This window comes from Mixophyes fleayi, chromosome 2, assembly GCF_038048845.1.
Source record: "Mixophyes fleayi isolate aMixFle1 chromosome 2, aMixFle1.hap1, whole genome shotgun sequence".
NCBI classification, from domain to species: Eukaryota; Metazoa; Chordata; class Amphibia; order Anura; family Limnodynastidae; genus Mixophyes; species Mixophyes fleayi.
The window spans coordinates 134,533,459-134,559,683 of record NC_134403.1 but is presented as its reverse complement, the minus strand read 5'-3'; the positions used below and the strand labels follow the sequence as shown (position 1 = coordinate 134,559,683).

Below are 26,225 nucleotides of genomic sequence, written 5' to 3'. Positions count from 1 at the left end.
GTGTAGACATGTAGGAAAAGCTATGTTGTCTTTATTCTTTACTTTTTTTTTCTTTTACTTTATTTTCTACTTTATCTAACTTCATTTTAGTCTGTTTTGTACACTTGCCACAAAATGAGAGCTTGAATTGATTTCAAAATGGGGGTGTAGGTGGCATACTATTATGGGGGTCTGCATTGTATGCTGGTCAACAGAATGGGGTCTGTATTCTACGCTCAATGCTAGTTCTCATGTTCCTCATCCTGTATCATTTGGTTTGTTTTTTATTTTGTAATCTTTATATATGGGCGTGATAGATTTTTATGTGAATTACTAACAATCTGGATTGGATGATGACGCTTAATATGTTAGTTTTCATGATGAGTAACAGTAAGGTTCATTTATGAAGTACAAACAATGTGGATCCACACTGCTTTTTTATTTGCCTAATCATCATCATCATCACCATTTATTTATATAGCGCCCCTGATTCCGCAGCGCTGTACAGAGGACTCATTCACATCAGTCCCTGCCCCATTGGAGCTTAAAGTCTAAATTCCCTAACATACACACTCAGACAGACAGAGAGAGAGACTAGGGTCAATTTTGATAGCCTAATTGTGCTGCATGCACATTTCATTGTGTACGCTCACTTCCCCTTGTTTAAAAACACCCTGGTAAAAGGTGAATGTTCATAAATTTACATGGTTGGTAGACACTCCGGAACATGTGAAATTAATGAGAGGGAGGGGAGGCTACTCTACCAGGAGGCTAGGAGAACTCCCTGAAATTTGTAGATCTCCTAAACGTTGTTGGAGAGTAGGTTAGTATGGGTTATTATTAAACTGCTTGAAGTGCATTTCTACTAAGGTACACCTGGAAGCTCCAAAATGTGTCCTGTGAAAACCATTAAACAAGGTCTGGCTTACACAACCTTTGAGTAAGCTCAAAAATCTAGTCTATTTGTGTGGGAGAAAATGACTGTGTGCCTACATGCAAAACTGGGACCACTTTCATAAATGTGTTTTATCCACCCAGGCCAGTTTATTTAAATAATTCTATCCCACAATACAAAACCAACTTTTTTCTGTCCAAATTGTCCAATTTGTGCAAAATTCATACTTAGCAAGTTATGCCCAACTCCTTCATTTGGAAAGTGAAAACTTTACACTCCTGCACACTATGCCATGAAAAAAAGGAGCACTTGCACAAAAGTAGGGACACAGTGGTCTAAATGTGCATTTGTTCGGCAAATTTGCAATTTTGGAAAGTCATACATGGGCCTCATTGATAAAAAATAGTGTGGCTAGGAAACATTGGCGGGAGCATGAGAATAGATCATATGCTATAATCATACAGTTGCGGGTGATAGACAAGAGGCATGTGCATGATCAACCCAAGAGGAGGTTTTAGCCTGCCATATGGGCATATCATATGGATTTTTATCAGAATGCGATGTGTATGTATTATCCATTGGCATTTGGAAAAAACTTGTTAATTCTTATTCTGCAACTGTTCCTTGTCTGCAGTCACTCACTTATGTGACTCATTCAGTATTAATCACCCCCTGAGCCCTAGGCTACATCCTAGGTTTGCCTAGTGCTTGCGCAGACCTTGGATGGTACTGAAATTGGCTTTGGACATGTCTGTTATGTTTCAGACATTAATAATATTTCTTTATAAATAAGAGCAACTTATTACAATGTCTCATTTCTATTTTTTTTTTCTTCTAATATTCTTTGGAATCAGTAACTATTTCACAACAAAATAAACAGTGATTCCTGGTGACACAATTTTTACAAAGTTCTTAGATCTTGTAGCTGAAACACATATTGGCTATACCTAATTTGCCTATAGAAGTTGTTTCCTTGTATGCAGAGCACTTATAATTTACAGTCAAGTAACATGGTGGCTCTCAACTAATACTGATAGTTCTACAAAATTTGTTAACGGATGGGCCTCTGTACACGACAAGTGTTAGCTTTGATTTGATTTATGTCAATATCAACATTGTCTGCAGAGTTCAGAAGCGTTAACGACGAGTAAAAATACAGTTCTATAGGTATGCTCATTAAGTAAATTGTATGCTATGCTGCAAGAAAGCTTGTAGATGTTTTATTCTCTCTCTCTCTCTGTATATATATATATATATATATATATATATATATATAATGTGTGTCAGTAATATGTTCTTTAATAATGTATAGATTGCAAAATACTCACAGCATGAACACTCCCAGCCAGCCATGTTACCAGCACAAAGGATAGGAGAATCCTGTATATAATAATAAATAGATTAGAACGTAGTTGATAAGTACCTTGCATTTCCAAAAAAAGAGAACAGCATAAAACCCTTTATAGTAATCATCCTTATTTAGTAAGTGAAACATGCTGGTCAACTGATGCAAACTACATCTAAAGGCATTCTGGGAAATGAAATATGTATAAACAGATGTGATATATGGCAGCAAAAAAGTAGAAATTCTGGTAAGGCTTCTCTGTGTTTTGGCTGTACTCAGAAGTGGTGGATCATCCTCTGATGGACAGGCTGGTCAGCACCTGTTTATTTAGCCTTCACTGTTTTATGTCATGGGCCCTTATTTTTGTGTCCCCTCTCCCCATGATTACAGGGTGAAGTCTATCTTTATCATACTTGCCAACTCTCCCGGAATGTCCGGGAGAATCCGAGAGAGAAGGCAAGGCTCCCGCATCCCGCAATTCCCTGGCCAAAAAAACGTGATTTGCGGTGAATCGCATCATATTGTTCCCGTCCCCCATGACAAAACACCATTTTCGCCATGGGAACGGGACCAAAATAACGCGATTGACCGCACCCCACCCCACCCACCCTCTAGTCACGCCCCTCTCCAGGACTGTACTGCCTGAAAGTAGGCAAGTATGATCTTTATTGGCTCCATCCCCCAGAGATAGAGAAAGTGCAGTGGTCCAGAGGGGTCTATCTCCTTGCACTAGGTACAACATACAACAAGAACCCCTAGAGGACTTGCACAAAATATCTTACAGTCACTGCTTATAATATGTGCAAATTGTCTGCTGCCTTCATAGTCTGTCACCCAAGGCTATTAGGCCATGTTATTTAGTGCATTTATCTAAATCTCTAAATCCATTCCCTATCTATTTCTGGCATCAATACATTAACCAATATATAGTTTAAATCAAGCACTTAAAATTTAACCCATTCTGTTTCGATTTCTTCATACCTTACTTATTCAACATTTTGTAACGTATTACACATACTTGGAAAACCTCTTATGAACATAACAAATTTGCACCTATAACAAGTACTTCATTATTATTTAAATGAAGAATAAGTAATATACTGGAAAAGGAACAGTATTTATAGTTGTTTCATTTAGAAATTTTCATAACAAAGGATAACTACTTGAGTTGCAAATTAAAATAAGCTTACAGTCTAAATTCACTACCACACAAACACACACACACACACACACACACACACACACACACACACACACACACACACACACACAAATGTACACAATCAATTAGGTCCATTTTGTCAGCAGTCAATAAACCTATCAGTATGTTTTTTGGACTGTGTGAGGAAACTATATTTTTTGGACTGTGGAAATATTTGAGGAGTATTGTATTACCTGGGTAATGTGTACAATGTGCTTTATAACATACTAAATAGTATTATTCCATTATAAAGCACTATACATATTTATCATACCAGGCTTGGTCTCTTGCTGTTGCTGAACTACAAACCCTCAGTGTGGCCTATCTGCCAGCGACTGTCAACACATGCTAGAACTTGTAGTTCCACAGTAGCTGTTGGCTATGGGTTTTCTACTTAAATGATTATTGCACAAGATGTTGAAGTTTATGGACCTCATTTAGAGTCGGACGCAAAGTCCGTTTTAGGCGCATCTAACCAAAAATCTCTACCAAGCATGTGCAGAACGCACCAAATCCGCCTGCATCTTAGACGCAATTAACACTTGCGACAGCTTGCGACTCACTATGAGAGAATGGGAGGAACGCGGAATTGTGAAGGCGTGACCATGTAAATACATCCTAGTCGCAGTGAGGTGCAGACGCAACACACGTCAAAACAGGGCTAAAGCTGTGCGGCAGGAATTAGGTGGCGCAAGCGGTTAGCTAGCTGCAGGAACTGCTCCTAGCTCCATAGGGTATTATGAGTGGGACGCGACTGGGGTTTGCTTGCAACTCATAATACCCTACCAAGCTGCGGCACACTCCCACTTCTACACTCCTTACACGGACTTTGCGTCCGACTCTAAATGAGGTCCTATATGTGCTGTCTAATTAACTTCCCACTCATGCCAGAACTATTCAGATCATGCCAACCTGAGTGGGTCATATATTACACCAGACCCTCACTCACTTAATTGTGCACTGTAGAATATTTGGATTTGGTTATATTGTGTCTTAATTTTAAACAAATCAATCAATGTTCTGACTCCTTTGCTGGCTAGTACCCCTGTGCCATGCCAAATGATGTGACAATTCAGTTACACCTCAAAATAAATTGATTTATATACGCTTACACATCTACTTACCATGACACAAAATGCTGCTTCCATTGTGGATAGTTCCTAATGCACCTCTTACCCCCTTCAATTTGCACCATTTTGGCAGCTGTTCTCTTCCTGGCAACTAATCTTCTAAGACAACCGGCCAAAAAGAAAAAAAATAGCTTTGAGTGTCTGTAAATATAGCTCTTTCTACAACTTCATATATTTTGACAATACACTTGTACATGAACTGTATTAATGTAAAACCGTGGTTTAAATCCATACTGGATATAAGTGTCTCTAAAAATATATAAGATTAAGTAATACATGACATCAAGAATAGTCAAAAGATGTACCATTTTAAGCATGCAAAATCTCTGGGTTTATTGTCTGAATGTAACTTCTAAAAACTTCAAACTAATTGGGTGTGGGTGAAAACCGGATTGCCGGAATGATTTGGCTCCTTCCAGCGCCCTCTGCTGTTGGTGTCTTGAGTAAAGCTTGTGTATCTTCTGCCTGTGTAGTGCATTCTGCTACATAAATATATTCCATGTAATATGTGGAGCCCCAAGAACCTTAGCCATCATTTCTGGCTACCAGAATGGATGTCACAATATTTATAGTCATTCATTCCGGGTACCAGGATGGATGTCTGAGTACCTTAACCATTCATTCCAGATGCTGGAATGGATGCCTGAGTACCTTAGTCATCCATTCCGGCTACCAGAATTGGGCTCTAAGTATCTTAGACAACTATTCTAAGTGCCGGATTGGCGCTCAGACTACCCTAACCATCCATTCCGGCACACGGAATGGGGCTCTGAGTACCTTAGCCATCCATTCCGGGTGCCGGAATAGATGTCTGAGTATCTTAGTGATCCATTCCAGGTGTCGAAATAAGGTTTTGCTTATATTAATTATAATTAATGTACTCGGAGCCCCATTCCGGCAGCCGGAATGAATGCATAATGTACTCATTCCAGCAGCCGGAATGGATGGGTAATGTACTGGCAGACCCATTCTGGCAGCCAAAATGAATGGGTATGGTACTCAGAACCCCATTCTAGAATCCATAATCAATAGCTGTAGTACTCACAGACCCATTCACGCACCCGGTCTGGATAGCTATGGAACTCTGAGACCCATTCCGGCACCCAGAATGGATAGCTATGGTACTGGCAGACCCATTCCAGCATCCAGAATGGATGGCTAAGGTCCTCAGAGCTTCATTCTGGCAGCCATAATGGATGGTTAAGGTCCTCAGATCCCCATTCCGCCACCCGGAATGGATGGTTAAGGTCCTTGTAGCTCCATTCCGGCAGCTGGAATAGATGGCTAAGGTACTGGCAGACCCATTCCGGCACCCGGATGGATGGGTAAGGTGCTCAGAGCCCCATTCCGCCACCCGGAATGGATGGTTAAGGTCCTTGTAGCACCATTCCGGCAGCTGGAATAGATGGCTAAGGTACTGGCAGACCCATTCCGGAACCCAGAATGGATGGGGAAAGTGCTCAGAGCCCCATTCCGGCAGCCAGAATGGATGGTTAAGGTCCTTGCAGCTCCATTCCGGCAGCTGGAATGGATGGGTAATGCACTCAGCGCTCCATTCCGACATATATTCAGGCAGGTAGAACGGATAACTGGAATATATAGCAATGATATACAGAAATATATAAATATACTATGTGTGTGTGTGTGTGTGTATGTGCATATATATATATATATATATATATATATATATATATATATATATATATACACACACATAGATACATACACACAATACAATATATATGCACTATAATATGTGTAGCAGTTGCTTCACATATTACAGAGAACATATCTGTGTAGCAGAACAGAATGCACTATACATGCAGAGAAAATACAGTAATCAAGACACCAAGCAGCAGAGGGCGTTGTAGTAAACTGACTCATTCCGGCGTTCCGGCAGTTTTGGCTTTTACGTAATCCCAGGGTTTGAAGTGGGGGATCAAACAGCTGCGCATAGGCAATTACAGTACCTCTGTGTGGGAACATTATCTCTCTTCCCTACTTGGCTTCTAGCAATCAGAGAGCTGACATGTGCAGGGTTTATTCAAGTACATAATAGTTGTGCAGTGTTAAAACGATCAAAGCAAAATTGGAGAAGTCTCCAGATATCGGATCTCAGACTATAAAATTATGTAAAAAGTTGATGAATTTGTTGGACTCAAGTCAACTATCACAGAGATAATACACCCCTAATAGCTATTTCCCCATTACAGAAGTAAAACACCCATTCCTAGTTTGTGAAGTTAAGGGACATGCAATACAAATGTAACTTTGCAAAAAGCAGCGTTAACATAATGAAGGAAAGCTCCTTGTACATCACTCACCAGCAGAGTGCCGCTATCATGTCACTGCAGACCTGTTGCAGAGGCACAGTACAACCTTTCCCTCCGAGGTGTACAGTAAGTGCACAGTCCTTGTGCTGTGGACTTGTGAGCTACACAGGAAAGCAGGACGGGTAAAGGCTTCAGTCTCATTGAGACTCTTCACTGTGGAGGGTGGGGGATGTAGTGGGTGGGGTGTCAGCACCAACAAACTCTGCAATCTTTCTTCAAAGCTCATTTCATGTTGAGCTCTTACTTGAGAACAGGAAACTTCTAAGGAGATGGTGCCAGGTCATACACCAGCATTTACTGATTAATACGAAGTGTAAGACAAGCTGAGCTAGTGCCCCCCGACCAGCCCTAGCCTGTATGTGACTGCACAGGACATCTCAAGACGCTGGACCATGAGCTGGGAGTTGCTGGCTGTACTTCTCCTCCTGCAGGGACTCTTCACCAGCACGGAGTCTGCGGTGAGTGCACATGATAACCTCATTTCACACACACACCACAGTATCCATAGCCACATCAGTCACACTGGTCACAGGGCTGAATTATAGCATCTATTCTTATAACCTTTGCACTAGTAACTATCCCATAGTGATCACAACACCCTGCTAAGAGCAACACATATGCATTATCTAATAGGACTTATAAAATACCCTTGTACACACTGCCAGTCCTCATTAAACTACATAGCAGAGCTCCTCATAGTAACTGTAGGAAAATGCATTCAGTAATCATGTTTGTGACAAAGCAGCAAACAGCAGCTCTTATCTACTTACATTGCTTGTGGTGTCCGGAACTGTTTTGATTAACGTTTTGCAGACAGGAGATGCCATACATATAGATCCCATGTATAAAGGGTGTATCAGAATGCGGAGCGCTGGACAGATCCCTCGCCGAGCTACAGCTACAACTTTGTAGTCTATCCTCAATTTGATGTAATGAATGAGATGTACTCTAGTTCAACCTAATATGATTGGTATACTTTTGCTGAGAGGCGTTGGATGTCTGATGTTACTCTGTCACCATAGAATTTGTCTACAAGTGATTTCTCTGTGTGGGATCTCTCATGTTAGAGAGTTTAGTGTAATTTCAATATAACACTAACTTTTGCCTTGTTCTTCATTCACCTGTCCCTAGGGAGTTTCATTTACAGTTAGACTATACATATAGATGCAATTATAGAATTAGGCAGGTAAATGATATACAAGATTCATGTCCGAAACATGTGTATGATGTCAACAATTGTCAATCATTTATAGTAGTCTTTGCAATTATTATCTTTGCATTAGACCTGGGATGTCGATAAATGTGAATACGAGGTAATCACGGCAGGAGGATTTCCATACATATTTAATTGTACTGTATAAAAAGTCAGCCTAAAATTGATAGTAATAAAATACAATATAATGCAGTGAGTTAGATAACAATGTTAGAGTATATGCAATACCATCATTCTTAAATCAAGTCATAATATGGAAACATTTGCCTTTTCATTGTCAGTGAATGTATATTAATTATATGTATGGTATATCACTATAAGGCATGTTCATCCCCAATTTTTTTTGCTTCTGACTAGGGACATATGTCTTATTGTAGAGCTCAACACTGGATCAGGATATATGTATTGAAGATATCTAAGGCTTAGTTAGTATTTGTACAGGCGAACCACATCTGGTAAACTACGTCTTCAGTCCTCCATATATTATACAAACCGTACTGGAAAATAGTCTTTATAGCTGTTTCTCTAGGTCAATTTTTAGGACCAGACATTCTAGAATAAGACAGCAAGTTGTGCTTTTGAAGGTGTAAATATAAAAAATTACTCACTAATTTGAAAAGTTCTAAAACATTTCCTATAGAGCTGAAGTGAGATAAATTAAGACAAATGGCACTCACAGAGGCTCTAATCCCTCTATGTGTGGGAGGAGCATATTCTCCATCCTGTCATATGCTGTGTCGCTCCTTTTGTCTCAAACACATTTGCTCAATCTTTTGCCCATGTACTAAATATTTCCAAAATTCAGAAACAGTCATAATTTTTAATCTACACAGAGAAGTATGAAGGAAGGATGGTATGCAATTACTGACTGTATCTGTTGCCTTCATATTCAGCATCAACAGCAGCATACAGAATAATAAATACTCAGACCTGCATCCTCCACCAAGAGATTGTTCAGGATTTAAACAGGACATGTTTTATATACATCAGAGCTATGCCTAGTGATATTTCTCCCTGTGACGTGTTTGCAGATAACTCATCAATCAGTCCCAATACTGTGTACAAGTTTTGGGGGTTGCCGATCTAACCAGATAAATGTCATTAACTTGTTTTGGTTGTGTTCTATCAACTCCAACTAAAAAGCCAGAGCATACTAGAATATTATAATACCTTAAAGATGCATTGTAAGCTCAACGCATTTCTCTATCTGCAAACCGCGTGGAAGACAGAACTAGTGAAATACAAAGTGTGAATATGTCTTATATGGTTAAAAGTTACATATTTTCCCAGGGCGATGTATAGTTTTATAAGTTATATTGCGTAAGCAAACCAAGCCACTTGCTACTGCCATAGTACAACTAATAAACTAGGCTATTTCTTGAAAGTCTGGTCTAACATTAATAGCGTATACATGAATGTTCCAAACAGACCATTTTCTAATGCCAATGTGTGGCTTATGTGATAGTCTCTTGTTAGCTCAAACCATGCTAGTTTACTGAACTTTGGTTTTGTATATGTGCTATGTGATGTTCAGCAATTTCACAACCATCACAGCCATTATCAATGTACTCTGATTTCTCCAGGGCTCTTATGATTGGTTGATCTGGGTTATCCAATCAGAGGAGCTCGGAACTATCGCCACCAGTTGCCTGGGGATAGAAAATATTATTTTAATCTTTTTTTTTTTTAATTTGTAAATATATTTTTTTTCTTAAGTTTAGTTTAGGGGCGGGTTCCACATAAGTTCAGGCACGCTACTCTTAGTGTGAGACAATACTGTCACTGGCTCAAAAAAATGGCAAAAAGGCAGAAAGTGGGTGTCATATTTCCATATGGTGAGTTTGCTGAGAGGGAATTTCAGCTCACAGCACATTTTAATAAACAACTCCACTTCTGTATTTCTTCCCTCATGAAACTGATCTTAACCAAGTAGAAGAAAGGTGAGGTACCTAACCTCTATTGCCTCAGTGCCTCGCATATTTCACCACTTCAGTTCCCAGGAACAGCAGTACCATACTTTATGCTCAACAGACACACGAGTGTATGTGTTTAGAAGCATAAAAAAAAACAGCTGCTGGTGTCAGATTTTATAACTGAGATGTCTGTAAGTGGGAGAAAAACCTGACACCAGCACCTGCCTCATCAGAATTATTAAGGCTCAGTGTTTACAAAGCAATGCTGTTTACAGTAAAATATTATTTAGAAGTTTCTTCCATGTGTGATACTAAATAATGACCACATAAAAATGTATTACTCTGCTGTAATGTTATTTTTTTGTGTTGCTTCATGAGAATTTTCCTTGAAGTATTGTGTTTACTTAATAAACCAATACATTACTCACTTATGGTTTCTGTCTGTGGATACTACAGCAGAAGCTATGAGGAAATACTGTCAGCCACTGTCTTATCCATTCTCTCATAATACACTGTCTGGACAACATATTCTAAAGCATTGGCCAATGATAGATACTGGAGTTCCCTGCATGCTTTGAATAAATATGTTATGATCTCATGTATTGTTGATAATGTTGGCAAGTTGTTGTACTGCTGAAAGTAATCACATGTAATACTGGTCCTGGGAACATTGTGGCTTGTCAGTACAGTGCTCACCCGTTGCTCAGTCTGTTATACCTCTATTGATCTTTTATATTATATACATACATCACTGCGGACAAGAACAGAAATATATCATTGTTGTTAGAAGTTGGGCAGGAGTGGTTGGATGGCTAGAGACAGGGGGGCTGAGGGGGGGTGCGGTACAAAGCCCGGGGGCCTGGCCTGCCTCTGTAGTGGGAGGAGCCATCAACCTGGTTTGGCCCCGCTCCTTCATCGGTTATGAATGGGGCTCCAAGAATTACTGTGCAGGGCCCGAAATTTCTCTAGGCAGCACTGGATAGGGGAATTGGCCATATTGTATAATTTTAGCAATATAAAGTACACAGCTGTAGGTGTAATGTACCAGCCACTAGGCCGTGCTGAATCTAATGACAAGGTTTCTCTCGTTTCCTCCCCTCTGTGAAGTGTCTCTCCTTAACCATCATGCCACTAGAGTACTACAGTTACAGCAAAGAGTTATCTATTCTTGTTATTTGCCTACTGTATGAGGACTGTATGACACAGCAGTCCTAAAATGACCATGATAAAGATTGTGAATACTAGATAGATTAGAGGAGGGAAGGAACAGTGTAAAGATGACAAACCATGCAGCATGTTAGAAAAACCAAATCGGTATGGAAGAGAACTTGAGAAGCTACAGTAAGCGTTAGACCGTAAAAGGAGGTATCATGGATCCAATGAAAAATGTGAGAAATAGCGAGGGTAGCAAGTGGCACATATTAACAGAACAGTAGGTGAAGGAGGGTGGGGGCAGTGCTGGGTAGACCCACAAGTCATTGGAGCATGTGGTGTGTGAGAAGACTTCATAGATAGTAAGACATCATTTATAACTGTATCAGATTGTTGGGTTACCTTGTTATTTATTTTAGAAGTAATGCAACATTGTATTTATGATGGACTATTTATCTCTCACACCTGTTGGTTTAGTTCATACCAATCCAATCTAATCATCCACCTGCCTCCATACATATCTCTCGGGTACAGAGACTACCTCCTGTTTTCAGTTTGTAGGTGTTGACTCGGGTAATAGATTCATCCCTCAGAAACTGAGTTTATTACATGTCCACATACATTACAAAACTACTAAAGTCATTTACAAAAAAATCCACACTGGGAAATGTTTTTCATTTGTCTCTTTCAACCCATTTAGAAAACTTGTATAATTACTGCTGAGTCTGTACTCTTAGAAACGGTTTAGTGTTTATTGTTGGGATCAAACATTAATAGGTAAGATATGTGAAAAGCCCTGTGGGAAAGCCATTAAATGTAACAGGTCACTGGACCATGAACTGAAAATACACTTGCCAGAATGCCTTTCCATCATAAGTAGCGTTAAAATGTAAATGTTCCCAGTTCCTAAATATCTCCACTGTAAGTACAGCAAGTCTGCAATGACTTTGTAATAATGCTCTTTACATATTTTCTTCTATTTACATGTTTAATTCTTACATTTTATCCAGCATCATATTATATAAAATATTTTCTTGTAAAGGACAATGTAGACAACAGGATGTCATCTTCTTCATATATTACTATACTTTGTTTAAAAAATACTTCCCATAAGATGACTGTTCAGATGTTCTTCCACCATTATTTACAACTAAAGTCTTATACAGTACACTGATTTCTGACCTATGCCCCTACTAGTGTCCACACACTTTAAAATGATCAGGATGAGACTAGAGCAGGAATCTCTGAGATGTAAGTTCCTCTGCAGTCTACATACTTTAACCCATACTTGCCAACTCTCCCAAAATGTCCGGGAGACTCCCGAATATTCGGGTCGGTCTTGCGGACTCCCGGGAGAGCTGGCAAGTCTCCCGCATCTGGGAATTACCTTCCCAAAATGACGCGACAAAATAGCATTTCCGTTATGGGGCCAAAATGACGCGTTTGCCGCCCCGCCCCCTCCCGCCCTCCAGTCACGCCCATCTCCTGGGAAAAGACTTGCCAAAAGTTGGTAAGTATGCTTTAACCACACACTATAGGCTGATGCTCATATATACTCATTCTGGAGTACTCCATCTCCTTATATACAGCTCTGATCCTCTTTACAGGAACATTGTACTGCTGCTGTGTTTTCCCTAGCAATGTAACATGAGAAGCTGTGACAATTCTGTCATTTCAGATAAATGTAATTGTTGTTCCTGAGCTATTAAACAATATGCACATACACTTCTCTAGCTTTAAAGAACTGTGACTGTTCAGCTCTTCAATACATCACACAGTTGGATCTACAGAAAGGAATCTTTGCATCCTTGTTGATAGTTGCACTTCCTCAGAAACTATAAACTAACAATGCAGCCATGTCTTCCCTTATATGCAATCTCAGATTAAGGGTTTCATGAGCTAGGAGCCAAAACAAATGATTGGCTTATTGTAATTTTTGGATCGTGTTAAGTCACCCGCCATTCCCCCCAATCCTTACAAGTTTTGCACATAAATTTATTTTCCAAAAATGTCACTACACATCCACTACTCCCAAAACAAAAATCAGGAATTACTTTTCTTTGGAAGAGGTAACACTATGTTACAGCTATTTATGCATGTCACTAATTGGATTGCATCTTTCCATGTTATTCTTGTCTCCACATCCAGAAAATTGTTCTTTGTGTCTGGGCAGGATATGATCTGGGTAGGATAGGGTCTTGGCAGGATATGGTGGTATGTTTTATTATGGGGCCAGAAAGTCTCCTAGTTGATAGGCAGATTACAGATCCTACCAATCTAAATAAATACTTAATGATTGCATGCATTGCTCCATAAGATTTGGAGTGCCCCATTAAGAGAAAAAGCACAGAACCGCACAATATATTGGTGGGGGTTCTAGAACTTAGTTACAGTAGTACTGGGTGTGATAGAAGGGTACACACCTCCTTGACTCGTACTGGACTATAGGTCACATTTTGGATCTCTTAAGGCAGCTCTGCACATGTTTAAAGCTATTGAAAGTATATAATCCTTGGCTTGATTTTCCCCTATTGTTTTATCTTATATAGTAAAAAGCTCTGCAGTGTAGGAGGAATATATACACTCCAAGCAAGGTCAGGACTTGCTGTCCCAAAAACTTCCTTCAAAAAATGAAAATGTCACATGAAGGGACTGTGCTGAACTTAATTGGTGACATGTGATGTTTGTAAGTACCTATGAGCATGAGGGTAGTAGCTACTTCATGTTGCAATTCATTACTAGCACATTGGCAAAGTGACTAATAAATGAGGTCTGCTGCAATATCATCTTTCCTCTCTGCACAAAGCAAGTAAAAAAAACAGAGGCTGTCTGTCCTGCGCTGTAACATCTTGTCAGTGCTTCTTCTGGATCATAGATCAGGAAAGATGAAGGTATTGCTGTGACTTATGATCTAGATGCAAGTTTGCGACCTTCTGGATGCCTAAATCACTCTTTACAATCACAAGATTTCATTCTGTGTGTCATTACTTTAAATGAACTTCCAAAAGTGGAAATAGTAGAAATAGGAAACTGGAAGCTGTTGTCTGATTTGAGAAATGTCACAGAAGAATTGCACTGTGTAAAAGGCAGTGCTTTTACTATTATCTCAGAGGTGACATAATTTAATCACTTTATTGGACCAAAATTTCCTCAAGTGCCCTGATATAGCCTTTCTATAATGAGTTCATGTGGGTTAAATAAGCAGTGCATTGGCAAATATCAGCAATGAGGGGGAGAACCAGATGTACAAGTAGGCAGGGATTTAACACTTTTAGGTTTGTAACTCATAACCATTGAACTTATATAGCAGAACATTCAATTAGTGCATGAAACAATCAGAGCAAACAAGTAGATGTCTATGCTCACTGGGGCATATCCGAACAGCTGCATTATTAACCCATGCACAACTGTATACATTCTTTTGACACACACTTACATACACTAAAGGTCATTAGACATGCGTGTAAACGTCCACATTTCAGCTTTGGGGATTGCCTATCGCAGGCCTGGCCAACCTACAAGCTACAAGTCCAAGCATGCCCTGCCATCTATTGGCTGCCTCTCTGCCAGCAGTTGGGGCTTGTAGTTTCACAATACCTGGAGATGCAGAGATTGGCCAGGCCTGGCCTAGATCAAAGCTGTAATTTTAATTCCGTCCCATTAACACTGCAGGATTCCCTTTATTTAATTTACATTTTTATGTTTTCTCCAATACTATTATTATTACCATTAGCTACTATTTTTTAGCTTAATTTATATATTAAATTAATTATGAGAGTGAGGGGACACTGAGACTGATATAATTACAATTATCACTTTTGAGTTTTTCAAGTTTTTTTTTTCATTGGCTGAAATGCTCCTAGTAATATGCTTCCAGTACAAAATGCACCTAGATGGTGCAAAAGGCACCCGATTGAAATTATAGGGCAATCCCTGGTTCCCCAATCTCCAATAGCTTATGCCCCCTTAAAGCACTTGTATATAATTTAAATAATATTAACCCCCAAGTTTATGGTGTCTATTTGTGAAACAAAGTCCTAAATCCAGTGAAAATGGGTATCGCCAACGGTAGCTTTCTATGGTGGCCTCCAACATGTTCAGAGCATGGCCTATTTAAGAAGGACAGCAGCAGAACAAGTACAGTCGCTGTCCTCCTATCGCTATCATCATCTCAGGATGGTGACATCAGAGCCAGTACATAAGAAAACAATAATACTTTATTAGTTACTGTGCATGTGTGAGCTGTCAATGTTGGTTCACACATACATAGAGGCTCCCTGGGCAGACTGGTAAAGTGATAAGAGAGCATTCCCAGGGGCTGGTTGACAAATTTTATACTGGGGGCTGAGACTCGGCTTAGCAGCCAATTAGAAACGTTTTAGAGGAACAAAAATGTAGGATAGCCCAGTGACCCAGCCCAACGTAGCCTACCGTGAAACTGACCCGGGCCAGCCCCTGATACTACCATGAGACTGACCCGGGCCAGCCCCTGATACTACCATGAGACTGACCCGGGCCAGTCCCTGATACTACCATGAGACTGACCCGGGCCAGTCCCTGATACTACCGTTGACATCCAGTATCATCGGGGAGCAGAGTATCGTACAGCTACCCTGGCAGAACTTTGTTCATAAATCGGGTAAATCCAGATTTTCTATTGCTGCTAAGATAATAATTAGGCCCCCAAATAAGTTTTTTTGCATGTCTAGGTGAACTGTAATAAAAACTTGCTCACATACTATGTTGCTTCCTTCTAATTAGTACTTACAATTCACTACACAAAAGCCTTGCAGATGCAAATGACTTTATAGCTGGTTACAAGGTCACTTAGTTGTTTATAGAAAGTCCCAGAGGTTATTTTATTCCACATATTGTAACGCTTAACCTGGAAAAGGAAATGCTGTGCTTGCCAGTGGCAACATTCGGGCAGATGTTTTTCATCACTGTCATTCGTCCAGTGCTCAGCATTATGACGCAAACAACTTGCAAAGTCAGCTCTATAAGGTAAAGTTTGAGACAGTGAATGTGTTATTTACAAAGCTTGACTCTCTCGCTATGACCAGATGTAATAATAGTCTCCTGTTTATAACTACACATCGCCCTAACTAAACTATAGACAAGACAGATATAGAGACATATATTTTTAAAATCATTGCTTAGTCTATCGCATGTATTACACAGTTATTTTAGTTCCTGACAATTGATACAATTTAACAGGTGCTGCGTTTAATGGTTTACATATTGCGTATAATATTGTCAATTTAAAATAAACCACAAGGAATGCATTCCAAAAATATGTTGTTTTTTTTAAAAAAAATAACTAGTTTGTCAGTTGTTTAGTATTAATAGATAGCATTAAATTAAACTTTATTCTGATTTGTGATAAAGGTAAGTCAGACATAAGCGGGAATATTCAGCAGTTAGACATGGTCATTTACAAATGTACTGTGAAGTGTAAAACACTGCAAAGTCTACACAGCAACATGCAACTACCTCTGTACATGTGGATTAATTAGGGCCTGAAAGCATTTTCATGGATAAGCAGATTTATGGATCTATGCAACATAATGTTATGGATAGCAAAATGTGCACAATTATGCACTTACGTAAGCTCCACAATTGTTAAATGAGATGTTGATTTGCAAACAAGATACCAAAATGGATCTGTCACACTTGTTAAGATCCTGTCATTGACCTAGATAACAAATGTCAGCATCTTTGTCCAAATTGGGTAAGCAATCTTGTTTTTTAGCATGATTAAATAGCCATATTTGTTGGTGAAATGTTGTGGTTTATATTGAATGGTTGACAAACTCTTAAGTCCCAAGGTCAAAAATTACATTTCTTAGTTTTGGACCTTACTGTGGAATTTTTATTTATTTTCATAGTGTTAAAAGCAATATAACCAATAAATGTTATAAAAGTTAGATGTAATATTCACAATACATAAATATTTATTTTATTATTGATATTATTAACATTTAGTGGTCACTTATTGAAAACCGCGATCACCCAAAAACCGGAAGAAAATAGCTGTTTTCTCCGGGGAAGGGTCATCACGCAATTTATGAAGCGGTCACTGCAGAGGTTTCTCCTGCATTAAGCTATTCTTTGTGGGTTACCACAGTCCCCATATATCTTAAGGGAACTACAATATTAGTATTTTACTAAACAGCAAAAGATAAATCTTAGCAAAAGTTGCAGGAGGTCACGTACAAACCAATACATTAAGTTTGTCTGAAGGTGAAAATCCCCTTACAATTATTGAGCACTTTGTGGGATTGCTTAGTAAAAGACCTTCATTTAATAGTCTTGCAAATAATGTGGATCAAACACACAGTGAAATAGTAGAGTGTGACCTAGATCTGAGATTTGACAAGCTATAAAATATTGACACTATAGGGTTTGCCATGACCGGGAAGCAAGACAGTCTTTTCTAAATTCTTTAATTGGTAGTTAATTAACCTAAGAACTTGGTCTGTTGGTGGCTCTTAACCTAACTACAATAGCTGAATAGAATTAATTTAGAGCAAATTTGACGCAACAAAAGAGTTTACAGGAGAAGGATGTCATTAGTTAATGGCGTTTATAAAGAGCTAGACTAGTACTGAGTTGAGCGTACTGAGTTGCTGTGTTTACTGTACTGTGCTGTCTCCCATTGTATTGTGATTTTGTTTGTCTCTGTACGGCGCTGCGGATGCCTTGTAGCGCCTTATAAATAAATATTAATAATAATAAAAAATAATAATAGTAAACAACATGGTCTGGAGTTTGTTTCCTACTAATGGCATACAGCTTCTGTGGGCCAAGACATAACAGAGCAGTACCTTTTATGTGGGTGCTCAGCTTCCCAGAAGATTAAAGCCAGACTCTTTATGTGATACATTTTTTTTCCCAACTAAATAGTTTGCTTTATTGTAGCACCTTGTCTATATCCCACAATGTGCATTACGATACTGCTACATATGTTCTTAGGTTTCACATGTGCACATCTATAAGAGTGATGTTGTGTGAAGGGGGATTTTCTGAAATGTTCTTCATTTATTATCTAACAGTAATTCTTACCCTGCATTTTATTTTCAAGTCATCTGATTCAAAGGTAGAAACACATCCAGGGGGTAAATGTATTAAACAAGTTGCCGATATTCGGATATTGCGAGTTTGACAGCTACATTTAAAATGTCAATGTGTTTAAAGGACATCTTGCCTTTAAACACATTGCCGTTTTAGAATTAGCTCTCAAACTAGCCGAATATTGGCGACTTGCAAACAGCGCTGTTTAATACAATTACCCCCAGGTGTGTGGAAAATATTTATTGAATCACTGCGGTTAGTAGAACATACTGAAAGTTGATGCACACAATTTCGTCAAATAGTCAGTTCAGATCAATTAAACTTGCAAAATTTGGATTTTGAGACTAAAGGTAAAAATTCCAATTGTATTAATATTTCATTATTCACTAGAAACCATTGCAGCTGCAGTATAACTGCATTTACCTGAGCAATTAACTGAACTTAATTTCAATTTGAATTTAAAATAAATACCATAAGGTACATTTGTTATAGTGGTAAGAAATGAAGTGCTGCTCTAACCATGGTAGGACTTTTGTTTTCAACTTTGAGATAGACATTTTTAGCCTAATCTAAACCTCCTCTTTGGCATCTGAAATGCACTTTGACCTTTACTTGCAGCAATGTGTGCTTTTTAGGGTCTGAGCAAAACTCTGGAGAATGGATAATCCAGAGTTTTGGTATAACCGCTGGTTACACAACCACTCACGGGAACAGATAATGTATGCAGGCACTGTGGTCAATGATCCTGGTGCTTGCACTATTTTTGAAATGTTTTTATCATGTCACATTCTATTAAATCACATCACTTAGTTTGGAATGGCCTCTCATGTTTTTAAATTCATAATCATCATGTATCTGCATTTACGTTCCATAACGAATCACAGGGATCCCATGTACAATGAGACCAGTGCTGAGTACATCTGCCCTCACTCGCACAGAACCAAACGTCCATACTGGGTGCTCTTTTTTAATCTAATCTCTTGCATATCGATTAGTGTGTGGATAATGCTAAAAACAATGATACAATAGCTAAATTCATTCATGAAGGTGCTCATATTTGCTTTACAATTCCTGGTGGTAGCAATCTCTGAAAAGGATGGATTACTGTGTGTTGTTTAACACTTTCACTGCAAATGATGTAGCCTGTCACACTTGGTGGCCAGTGACATAGATTCTATACCAACTGGCACCCTTCTTCCACCGTGTCCAAAGCGTGAACATTCTGTGACAATGGAGGTACCCAGCTCACTTGTAATTAGTGATCAGGTGTTTTCCTGGACATCCAATAACTATTTAGAAACATAGGAAAAGTGATCTACCATTGTGTTATACAGGCTCCATAGTGACAGCAGGAATTACCAGTGATGTCATCACTATTGTCTCTTGCATAAAAGAGTTAGTCCATTTCTGCCATAGTGTTCCCAAATGTGTTTACATTTCCTACTGTAGACCTGTTGTGGCTTACAACCCTCCAGTATGCTCTATAATAGGTAATATACTTTAGCTTGATCTTCCAGATTGAATTGAATATTTGTGGGGTTACAGGTAATTTAATGCATATTGCTCTGAATTTACTCATTTGATAAGTACCCATATTAATGGCCATTGCAATGAAAACATAATGCTGCTTTTGGCATAGGAAACTAATAAGATCTGTACATGTATTTATTATTCACTATTTTGTATTTATTAAGAGGAGTGCACAGTTCACAGTAGATTGTGAGGACTGTATTATAATCCATGTCAAAGTGATCAGGATCGGATGTAGAGAAAGAAATCAGGTGTCAGGTCTTTAAAAGAGAAGGGAAGAATATGGAGAATGTGACTAAATCAAAGTATTGATTTAGCAGTTAAAAAAAATATTGGCACTCTTGTTGTTATGGCCACCAGTGCGGCATAAACTCATAGAACAGGTAGAAGAGGTCTTTACCTTTAGCAGCCGCCTTTCCCGTAGAGACTGGTTATGCTCACAGGTACTCGGATGCCTCCAGGTCTTATGCTCAGAGTAGTATGAGATTATGCTAACACAGCAGCGCACAGATACAGGAGGTAGCACACGGAGTAGCGGCAGGCCAGAGATCAGCGGACTGGACAGGGCACCAGAGAGGATGTCAGGTACAGGCAAAAAGGTCAAGGTCACAGGCAGAGGTTCAGAGTCTGGGTACAGGCAAAAGATCAGAGTCACAGGCAGTGGGTCAGAATCAGGGTACAAGCAAAAGGTCGGGGTCACAGGCAGTGGTTCAGAATCCGGGAATTAGCAAAGGTCGGGGTCACAGGCAGTGGTTCAGAGTCCGGGTACAGGCAAAAGGTCATACAAAAGTAATCAATCCAAGGTTTCAACACCAAACACTAAACAAGAACAGGAGTAGGCAGCAATACTGGAACAGAACGCTATAACCGGCAGTGAGGCTCAGATCTCACTGCCTTAAATAGTACTAAGAGCCAATCAGGACAGAGGAGGACAGGGCTGACAATCAGCCTCAGGAGGCTGCTAATTAATTACTAGCTAGAACTGGCAAAGGTAATAACATAAACCAGGAAGCATGTATAAAAATATAAATGAACCAGTTTAAATCATATGAGAGCTCCCCATGGAGTTGGAGGATGTCCCTACACTCTCCTACATCTATGCCACAAGGATAATAACAGAGCATAGAAACTAAAGCACACACCCAGCTGCTAGTTCACGCCAGGGTGCGGCGTACCGCCGCGGCTCGTGACACTTGTGCTGTAATATTAACAATTTTGTACCTTTTAATATTATAGAACCTTTGTTTTTGATTCTGAATGTAATACAGTTTATCCTTTTTAATCAAAGGGATATATTCAATTAGGTTCTGGGATTGCAGTAACGAGCACAGTGCGCATTACCGAAGGTAATATGGTACCGCAATAACGCAGATTTCAGAAAATCAGCGTTATTGCCGTGCTGCGGATTACCTTTGCTCCCCGTTCTAGCACATTACCATGATCCCGGGACCTAATTGAATATGCCCCAGAAAATGAATAAAATGGAATTTACTAAAATATTGTCACCCTAGACTTAATATTTGGTAACACATTGTTTGGCTACAATAACTGCAATCAAACACTTTCTGTAGGCATGGATAAGCTTCGTGCACCTCTCTACTGGCAGACTGGCCCACTTCTCTTGTGCAACCTGCTCCAGTTGCCCAACTGCTGTTTTTAGATTTCTCCAAAAGTTTTCTATGGGATCCTGGGCTCATTGTTAGCTACTCCAGAACACTCCAGTGCCTTGTCTTGAACCATTGCTGGGTGACTTATGAAGTGTTTTTGGGGTCATTGTCTTGCTGTAAGAACTTTGATGGAGAACCAGCTTTCTGATACTGGGTTCACCATTACTTTCCAAAATGGCATGGCTTAGGTAGGGTACTATATATAGTTTATTTTTTATAATTAAGATTCCAAATCATGGTAATAGGTGGAAACTCAACAGTCAACTGACAGCATCCTTGTCTAATTTGGCCAAGGACATAGACAGCCAAATTGAACGAGAGCAGTTAGATCTCTTAGGACTTCAGTGGGGACTGTTATTGTATTTGAAGATATTTGCACACAGATGGTGATTATAGTAATCTCACTGAGTTTACCAACATGCTCCATAAGAGACAAAAATATTATACTTGGTTTATTATTGTGCATCATGTTTGTTTTGGGACTGCACTTGCTGCCCTATTGGGTATGTTGTGGAATATCTCAGTGTAAGTGGCCCACTTACGTAATAAAGGAAGGAAGAATATGAAGGTGAGGTAGAGCGTTATGTACAGTACATGGATATTAGCATTAATACAAACAGATAATATGGAATTCACAGGATAAGAAACAAGATAATTTCTAAGAGCAGCTGAACAGGAGAGAACTCCAGCTTGGCCCTGATGTAATTTATGAAAGACAATCTACTAGTAGCAATTGGCTCTAATGTAAGATTCGGAGAGACAGGTTGTAGTGACAGTATTTAGCGTAAAAAAGAAAACACTTTATAATGGTGCTGTAACAGCTCAAAAGAGATAACCAAACAACAGCTTCATGTGAGCGGGGCTAGAATGAATCACTTCTATTAATAAAGAATTCAATACTTATATAGTAAAAGAGTGAGCGAAAGTAAAATTACATCCACAGTCAAAAAGGGGAGGGAGAAACATTTAGAAAAGAAATAAAAGTGATTAATTTTTAATAATAAAGCAATTTTTTCCTTTGTGCACCAACAACTAATGCCTTCCTGGCTATAGCATTTGAAGGACAGTGGCTTTATTTGTAATGCTGCTGTCCTTGGTAAATAGTCTTCCACATGCTTTGTATAGGAAAGCATTGCACTCCTTACTTCTGCAAAACAACATTTCTGACTGGTGTCTGGTGAGAGCAGCGTGTGGGTAATAAGAGATACAGTGCAGTGAAAAGGATGCTGGTGTGGAGTGAGATGCTGTAGAAACAGCTCCTGAGTGATACTTTGGGCTGAATGTTGGCATTGCAATTGTGAAGACATGAACAGTGGATTGATCCGCACATCTCACCCCCTGAGCCAGAGATGGCAAATCTCAGCAGTGTCAGAAGCACAGAGGAGGTTCCAGACACGGGAGTGAGGTGTAGAAACAAACTAGACCCAAAACCATGTACACGAACTCCTGGGATCTCAGCGAGGGAGAGCTGTTACACACTGCTGAAATGGAACGACATCGTTCCATTATTTAACGAGATTTTTAGTTCAGTTTAAAAATTTCCTTCAACGATCTTATGGATTTGGAACGATTATCGTTCCTCATTGCAGGGTACACACTACTGTGATATTGGGCCAATCGGCCGTGTATTGCCTGATAATCGGCTGAAAACACTGTAGTATGTACACAGCCTAATAGAAGCTGTATATAGAATAATGTGGTAGCGCTCATCCATCAAGTGTAATTAGAATCACTTTTCTCAGTAATTAGGAACAATAAGCTCAATAAAGTTGCAAAACTAAATATTTCTCAAAGCTTTCTGATACATTGGTGAAACTATAATATTTTAGGGTTAGTATTTTTTTAAGCTATTTTATACCATCAGTTATTGCCAGAGAGCTTTTATGTGTAGGAGGAATTTGGAAACATGTTCTTCACCCTCATGCTATCTTGGCCAAGCCACAAAATGTTGCTTAAAGCTATATGTACAGGATTCAAAGACTTTACAATTTAATTTAAAGAGAGTAAGATACAAAAAAAATAAAAAAAATACAGTGAAATACAGTACAGGCCCTGGAAACGCAGCACTACCCGGGGATGGCAGAGACATTACACATTAAAGTTGAAATTACATTTTATTTTCTTTCATAGCAGCCAACATTTTATATAATTTCAGATGAAACTATGCTGGTCCATGCCAATGGGCATACAGTGGTTTAAATGGAAATATTGGGGGACATTTATAAAGTGTTAAATGGCTGCTCCATGGTTCAAAAGCAACAATAGATGGTTTGTACACCTCGATTTAAGTATGCTTAGATTTCTACCATAGGCTTATGGAGACAGATAGCGGCTTTTCCAGATGAGCAGCAATACAGGCAGATGGGTGAAGATGGGCAGAATACAAGAATATGTTCTTGCAGTAAGGAATAGGCACAAGGGTGCACCTTGTTTGGTTGAGCAATGCAGAAGCGATATTCCATATTGTAGATCAGGATTATTGTAATGAGATTAAGTAAGAGAACTTGAGCACCTTTATATGAGCAGCAAAGACCAGTGTTTAAAGCTTCGCATCGGATGTACTTTGTTAATGACCTCCATAGTGTCAGCTTGTTAGTTAGGACAGTTGTTGGGGGAGAGACAAGTACTACATTCCTGTCAGCAGAGCCTTGTTTTGTGTTATTTTGTCATCCATAAAAAGGCTATTCAGTGATATAATAAGATATTATGATGTTCAATGAAAAAACATGTAGTTTTAGGGGTGTCTTTATTGAACGTTTTTGTTCCATAACTTGTGCTTAATTGACACATATTAGTATAGTGGGGAACTTCTGAGAAGTCGAGTAGAGAATGTGTTTGCACACATGCATATTCTTAATGTACAACACAGAGTTCAGTATATATGGTTGGACATGATTTTTGTGACATAAAGCAAAAATAAAGCTGCTTTTTGCCATGTTTATCTTGTCACATACATGACAATTCATCCCATTTAAATCTTTGGTCAGTATCTTTGGTCACTTTAATAGCCAGGATGTGTCTGCTTGGCGCTATTTGCTGTAATTAGAACACAAGCTACTGGAAGACAACTACCCATGTTTAAAAAGAAATTATAAGAACATTGACTGGAAATGGAAGATTTCCTAGTATTTGATAAATCTAATGCATTGGGACTGGCAAGAGGTTTTTTTCTGTCTTCATTTGTTCATTTGAAAAGTATGTGGAGCCTGAAACAATAGAGACTGTAAGGTAGAGATGCTTCATTGTCCCTGGATATTGTATTACGTTTGATGCCTTAGCAACAGGCAAGTTCTGGCCAGCATGTTGGAAGTGGCTTTGCCTCAAACAAGATTCTTAACAATACAAACAAGTCATCATTTTATTTATACAAAAGCACAAAGGAAGCACTCAGTATGGGGGAATAAACAGTTGGACAAAGTAGGAATGTAACTCAGAATTACGTTTTGCATTGTGTTTTCCTTCAGTTAATGAATAATTCATATCCAGATTTGATTTGATTTTGGTTTTCATTTTACATTTATAACACAGTTTTAATCAGTACTGGACACGTGTGCTGCATCTGTCTGTCCCCTGTTGATGGATGACATATTTCAAAAGAAGAAATTCCGCTCATGTGTTCGGAGATTAGATTAGAGTTTATTTTTCCAAATGTACAAACAAACCACATGACACTCTAATTAGACCCTTGTTGTAGTTTAAATTACTGTTCCCACCCATATGATGTCACTGAAGTTTATAGAGCATGTTTATATGTTTATAAGGACAGATAGATTTGTCTTACAAATCAACCATTTGCAAACATTGCCTAAGTAGATGTGTTTTGAAGTCTTTGGTTAAGATGAGTGTATCACCATCATCATCATCATCATCATCATCAGCAGCAGCAGCTATTTATATAATGCCACTAATTCAGCAGTTCTGTACAAAGAACAGTCCCTGCCCCATTGGAGCTTGCAGTCTAAATTCCCTGACATATACGCACACAGACAGAGAGAGAGAGACTAGGGTGAATTTGATAGAAGCCAATTGAACTACTAGTATGTTTTTGGAGTGTGGAAGGAAACTGGAGCACCCGAAAGAAAACCTCGCAAACATGTGGAAAACATACAAACTTCACACCGATAAGGCCATGGTCGGAAATCAAACTCATAACCTCAGTGCTGTGAGGCAGAAATGCTAACCACTAAGCCACCGTGCTGCCCACTAGCACACTTTGTGTAGCTCCGGCATAGTAAATAGCAGCGATACTGCATTATGTTTTTCTGCGATTTGCAGTGATACATAATGAATGGTGCCCAGGGGAGGGCTGGCAAATTTCAGACCGGGGGGGCAAAACTCGACTCAGCAGCCTATTGTAAAGGAAAAAAATGCAGGTGGCCCAGTGACCCAGCCCAAGGTAGCCCATTTTGGGAGCGGCCCGGAGGGCAGATGTCCCCATGCCCCCCGGCGCAGCCTTCCCTTGATGGTACCGCTGTACAATATTAAATAGACCCATTAGTTTGCCCTGTGTGTTCAAATCATTTAATGAATAGACAGACTGTGAAAAGATCTTTCAGCTGCAATTCAAAGATCTGTTGAGTGCGTTGGTAGCTTAAGACCAATGTAGGTGCATCAAAATGCAGATGTCCCATAGTCATTGAACAAGTGCAAAATAATACTTTAATCCAGGGGTTTATTTCTAATATCATTGTTGATTTTACACAATCTCCCCTTAGGTAGTATCTTTTGGATTGTCTGGGAAGTTTTAGAACTATGCCAGAATGAAGTATAGAAATTCCTGGCTTCATGGATAT

General features: G+C 39.2%; 2 protein-coding genes across 5 annotated transcripts in view; one reads left to right on the top strand and one right to left on the bottom strand.

The window, feature by feature from the left end:
• The window catches only part of COL4A2 (collagen type IV alpha 2 chain), a 218,390-nt gene extending 210,644 nt beyond the window's left edge, over positions 1 to 7,746 (bottom strand). The window contains exons 1-3 of one of the 4 annotated variants that reach the window (XM_075200005.1): positions 7,654 to 7,746; positions 4,545 to 4,649; positions 2,203 to 2,254 (exon numbers count right to left, since the gene is read on the bottom strand). In XM_075200005.1, the coding sequence (XP_075056106.1) occupies positions 2,203 to 2,254; positions 4,545 to 4,615 (123 nt within the window). In that variant the 5' untranslated portion in view covers positions 4,616 to 4,649; positions 7,654 to 7,746. Of the gene's footprint in view, positions 1 to 2,202; positions 2,255 to 4,544; positions 4,650 to 6,874; positions 7,029 to 7,653 lie in introns of those variants that run through there. The other 3 variants (XM_075200006.1, XM_075200003.1, XM_075200004.1) reach the window with 3 other exon arrangements.
• The window catches only part of COL4A1 (collagen type IV alpha 1 chain), a 137,300-nt gene continuing 118,148 nt past the window's right edge, over positions 7,074 to 26,225 (top strand). The window contains exon 1 of the mRNA XM_075200007.1: positions 7,074 to 7,341. Within this exon, the coding sequence (XP_075056108.1) occupies positions 7,276 to 7,341 (66 nt within the window). The 5' untranslated portion in view covers positions 7,074 to 7,275. The remainder of the gene's footprint in view (positions 7,342 to 26,225) is intronic.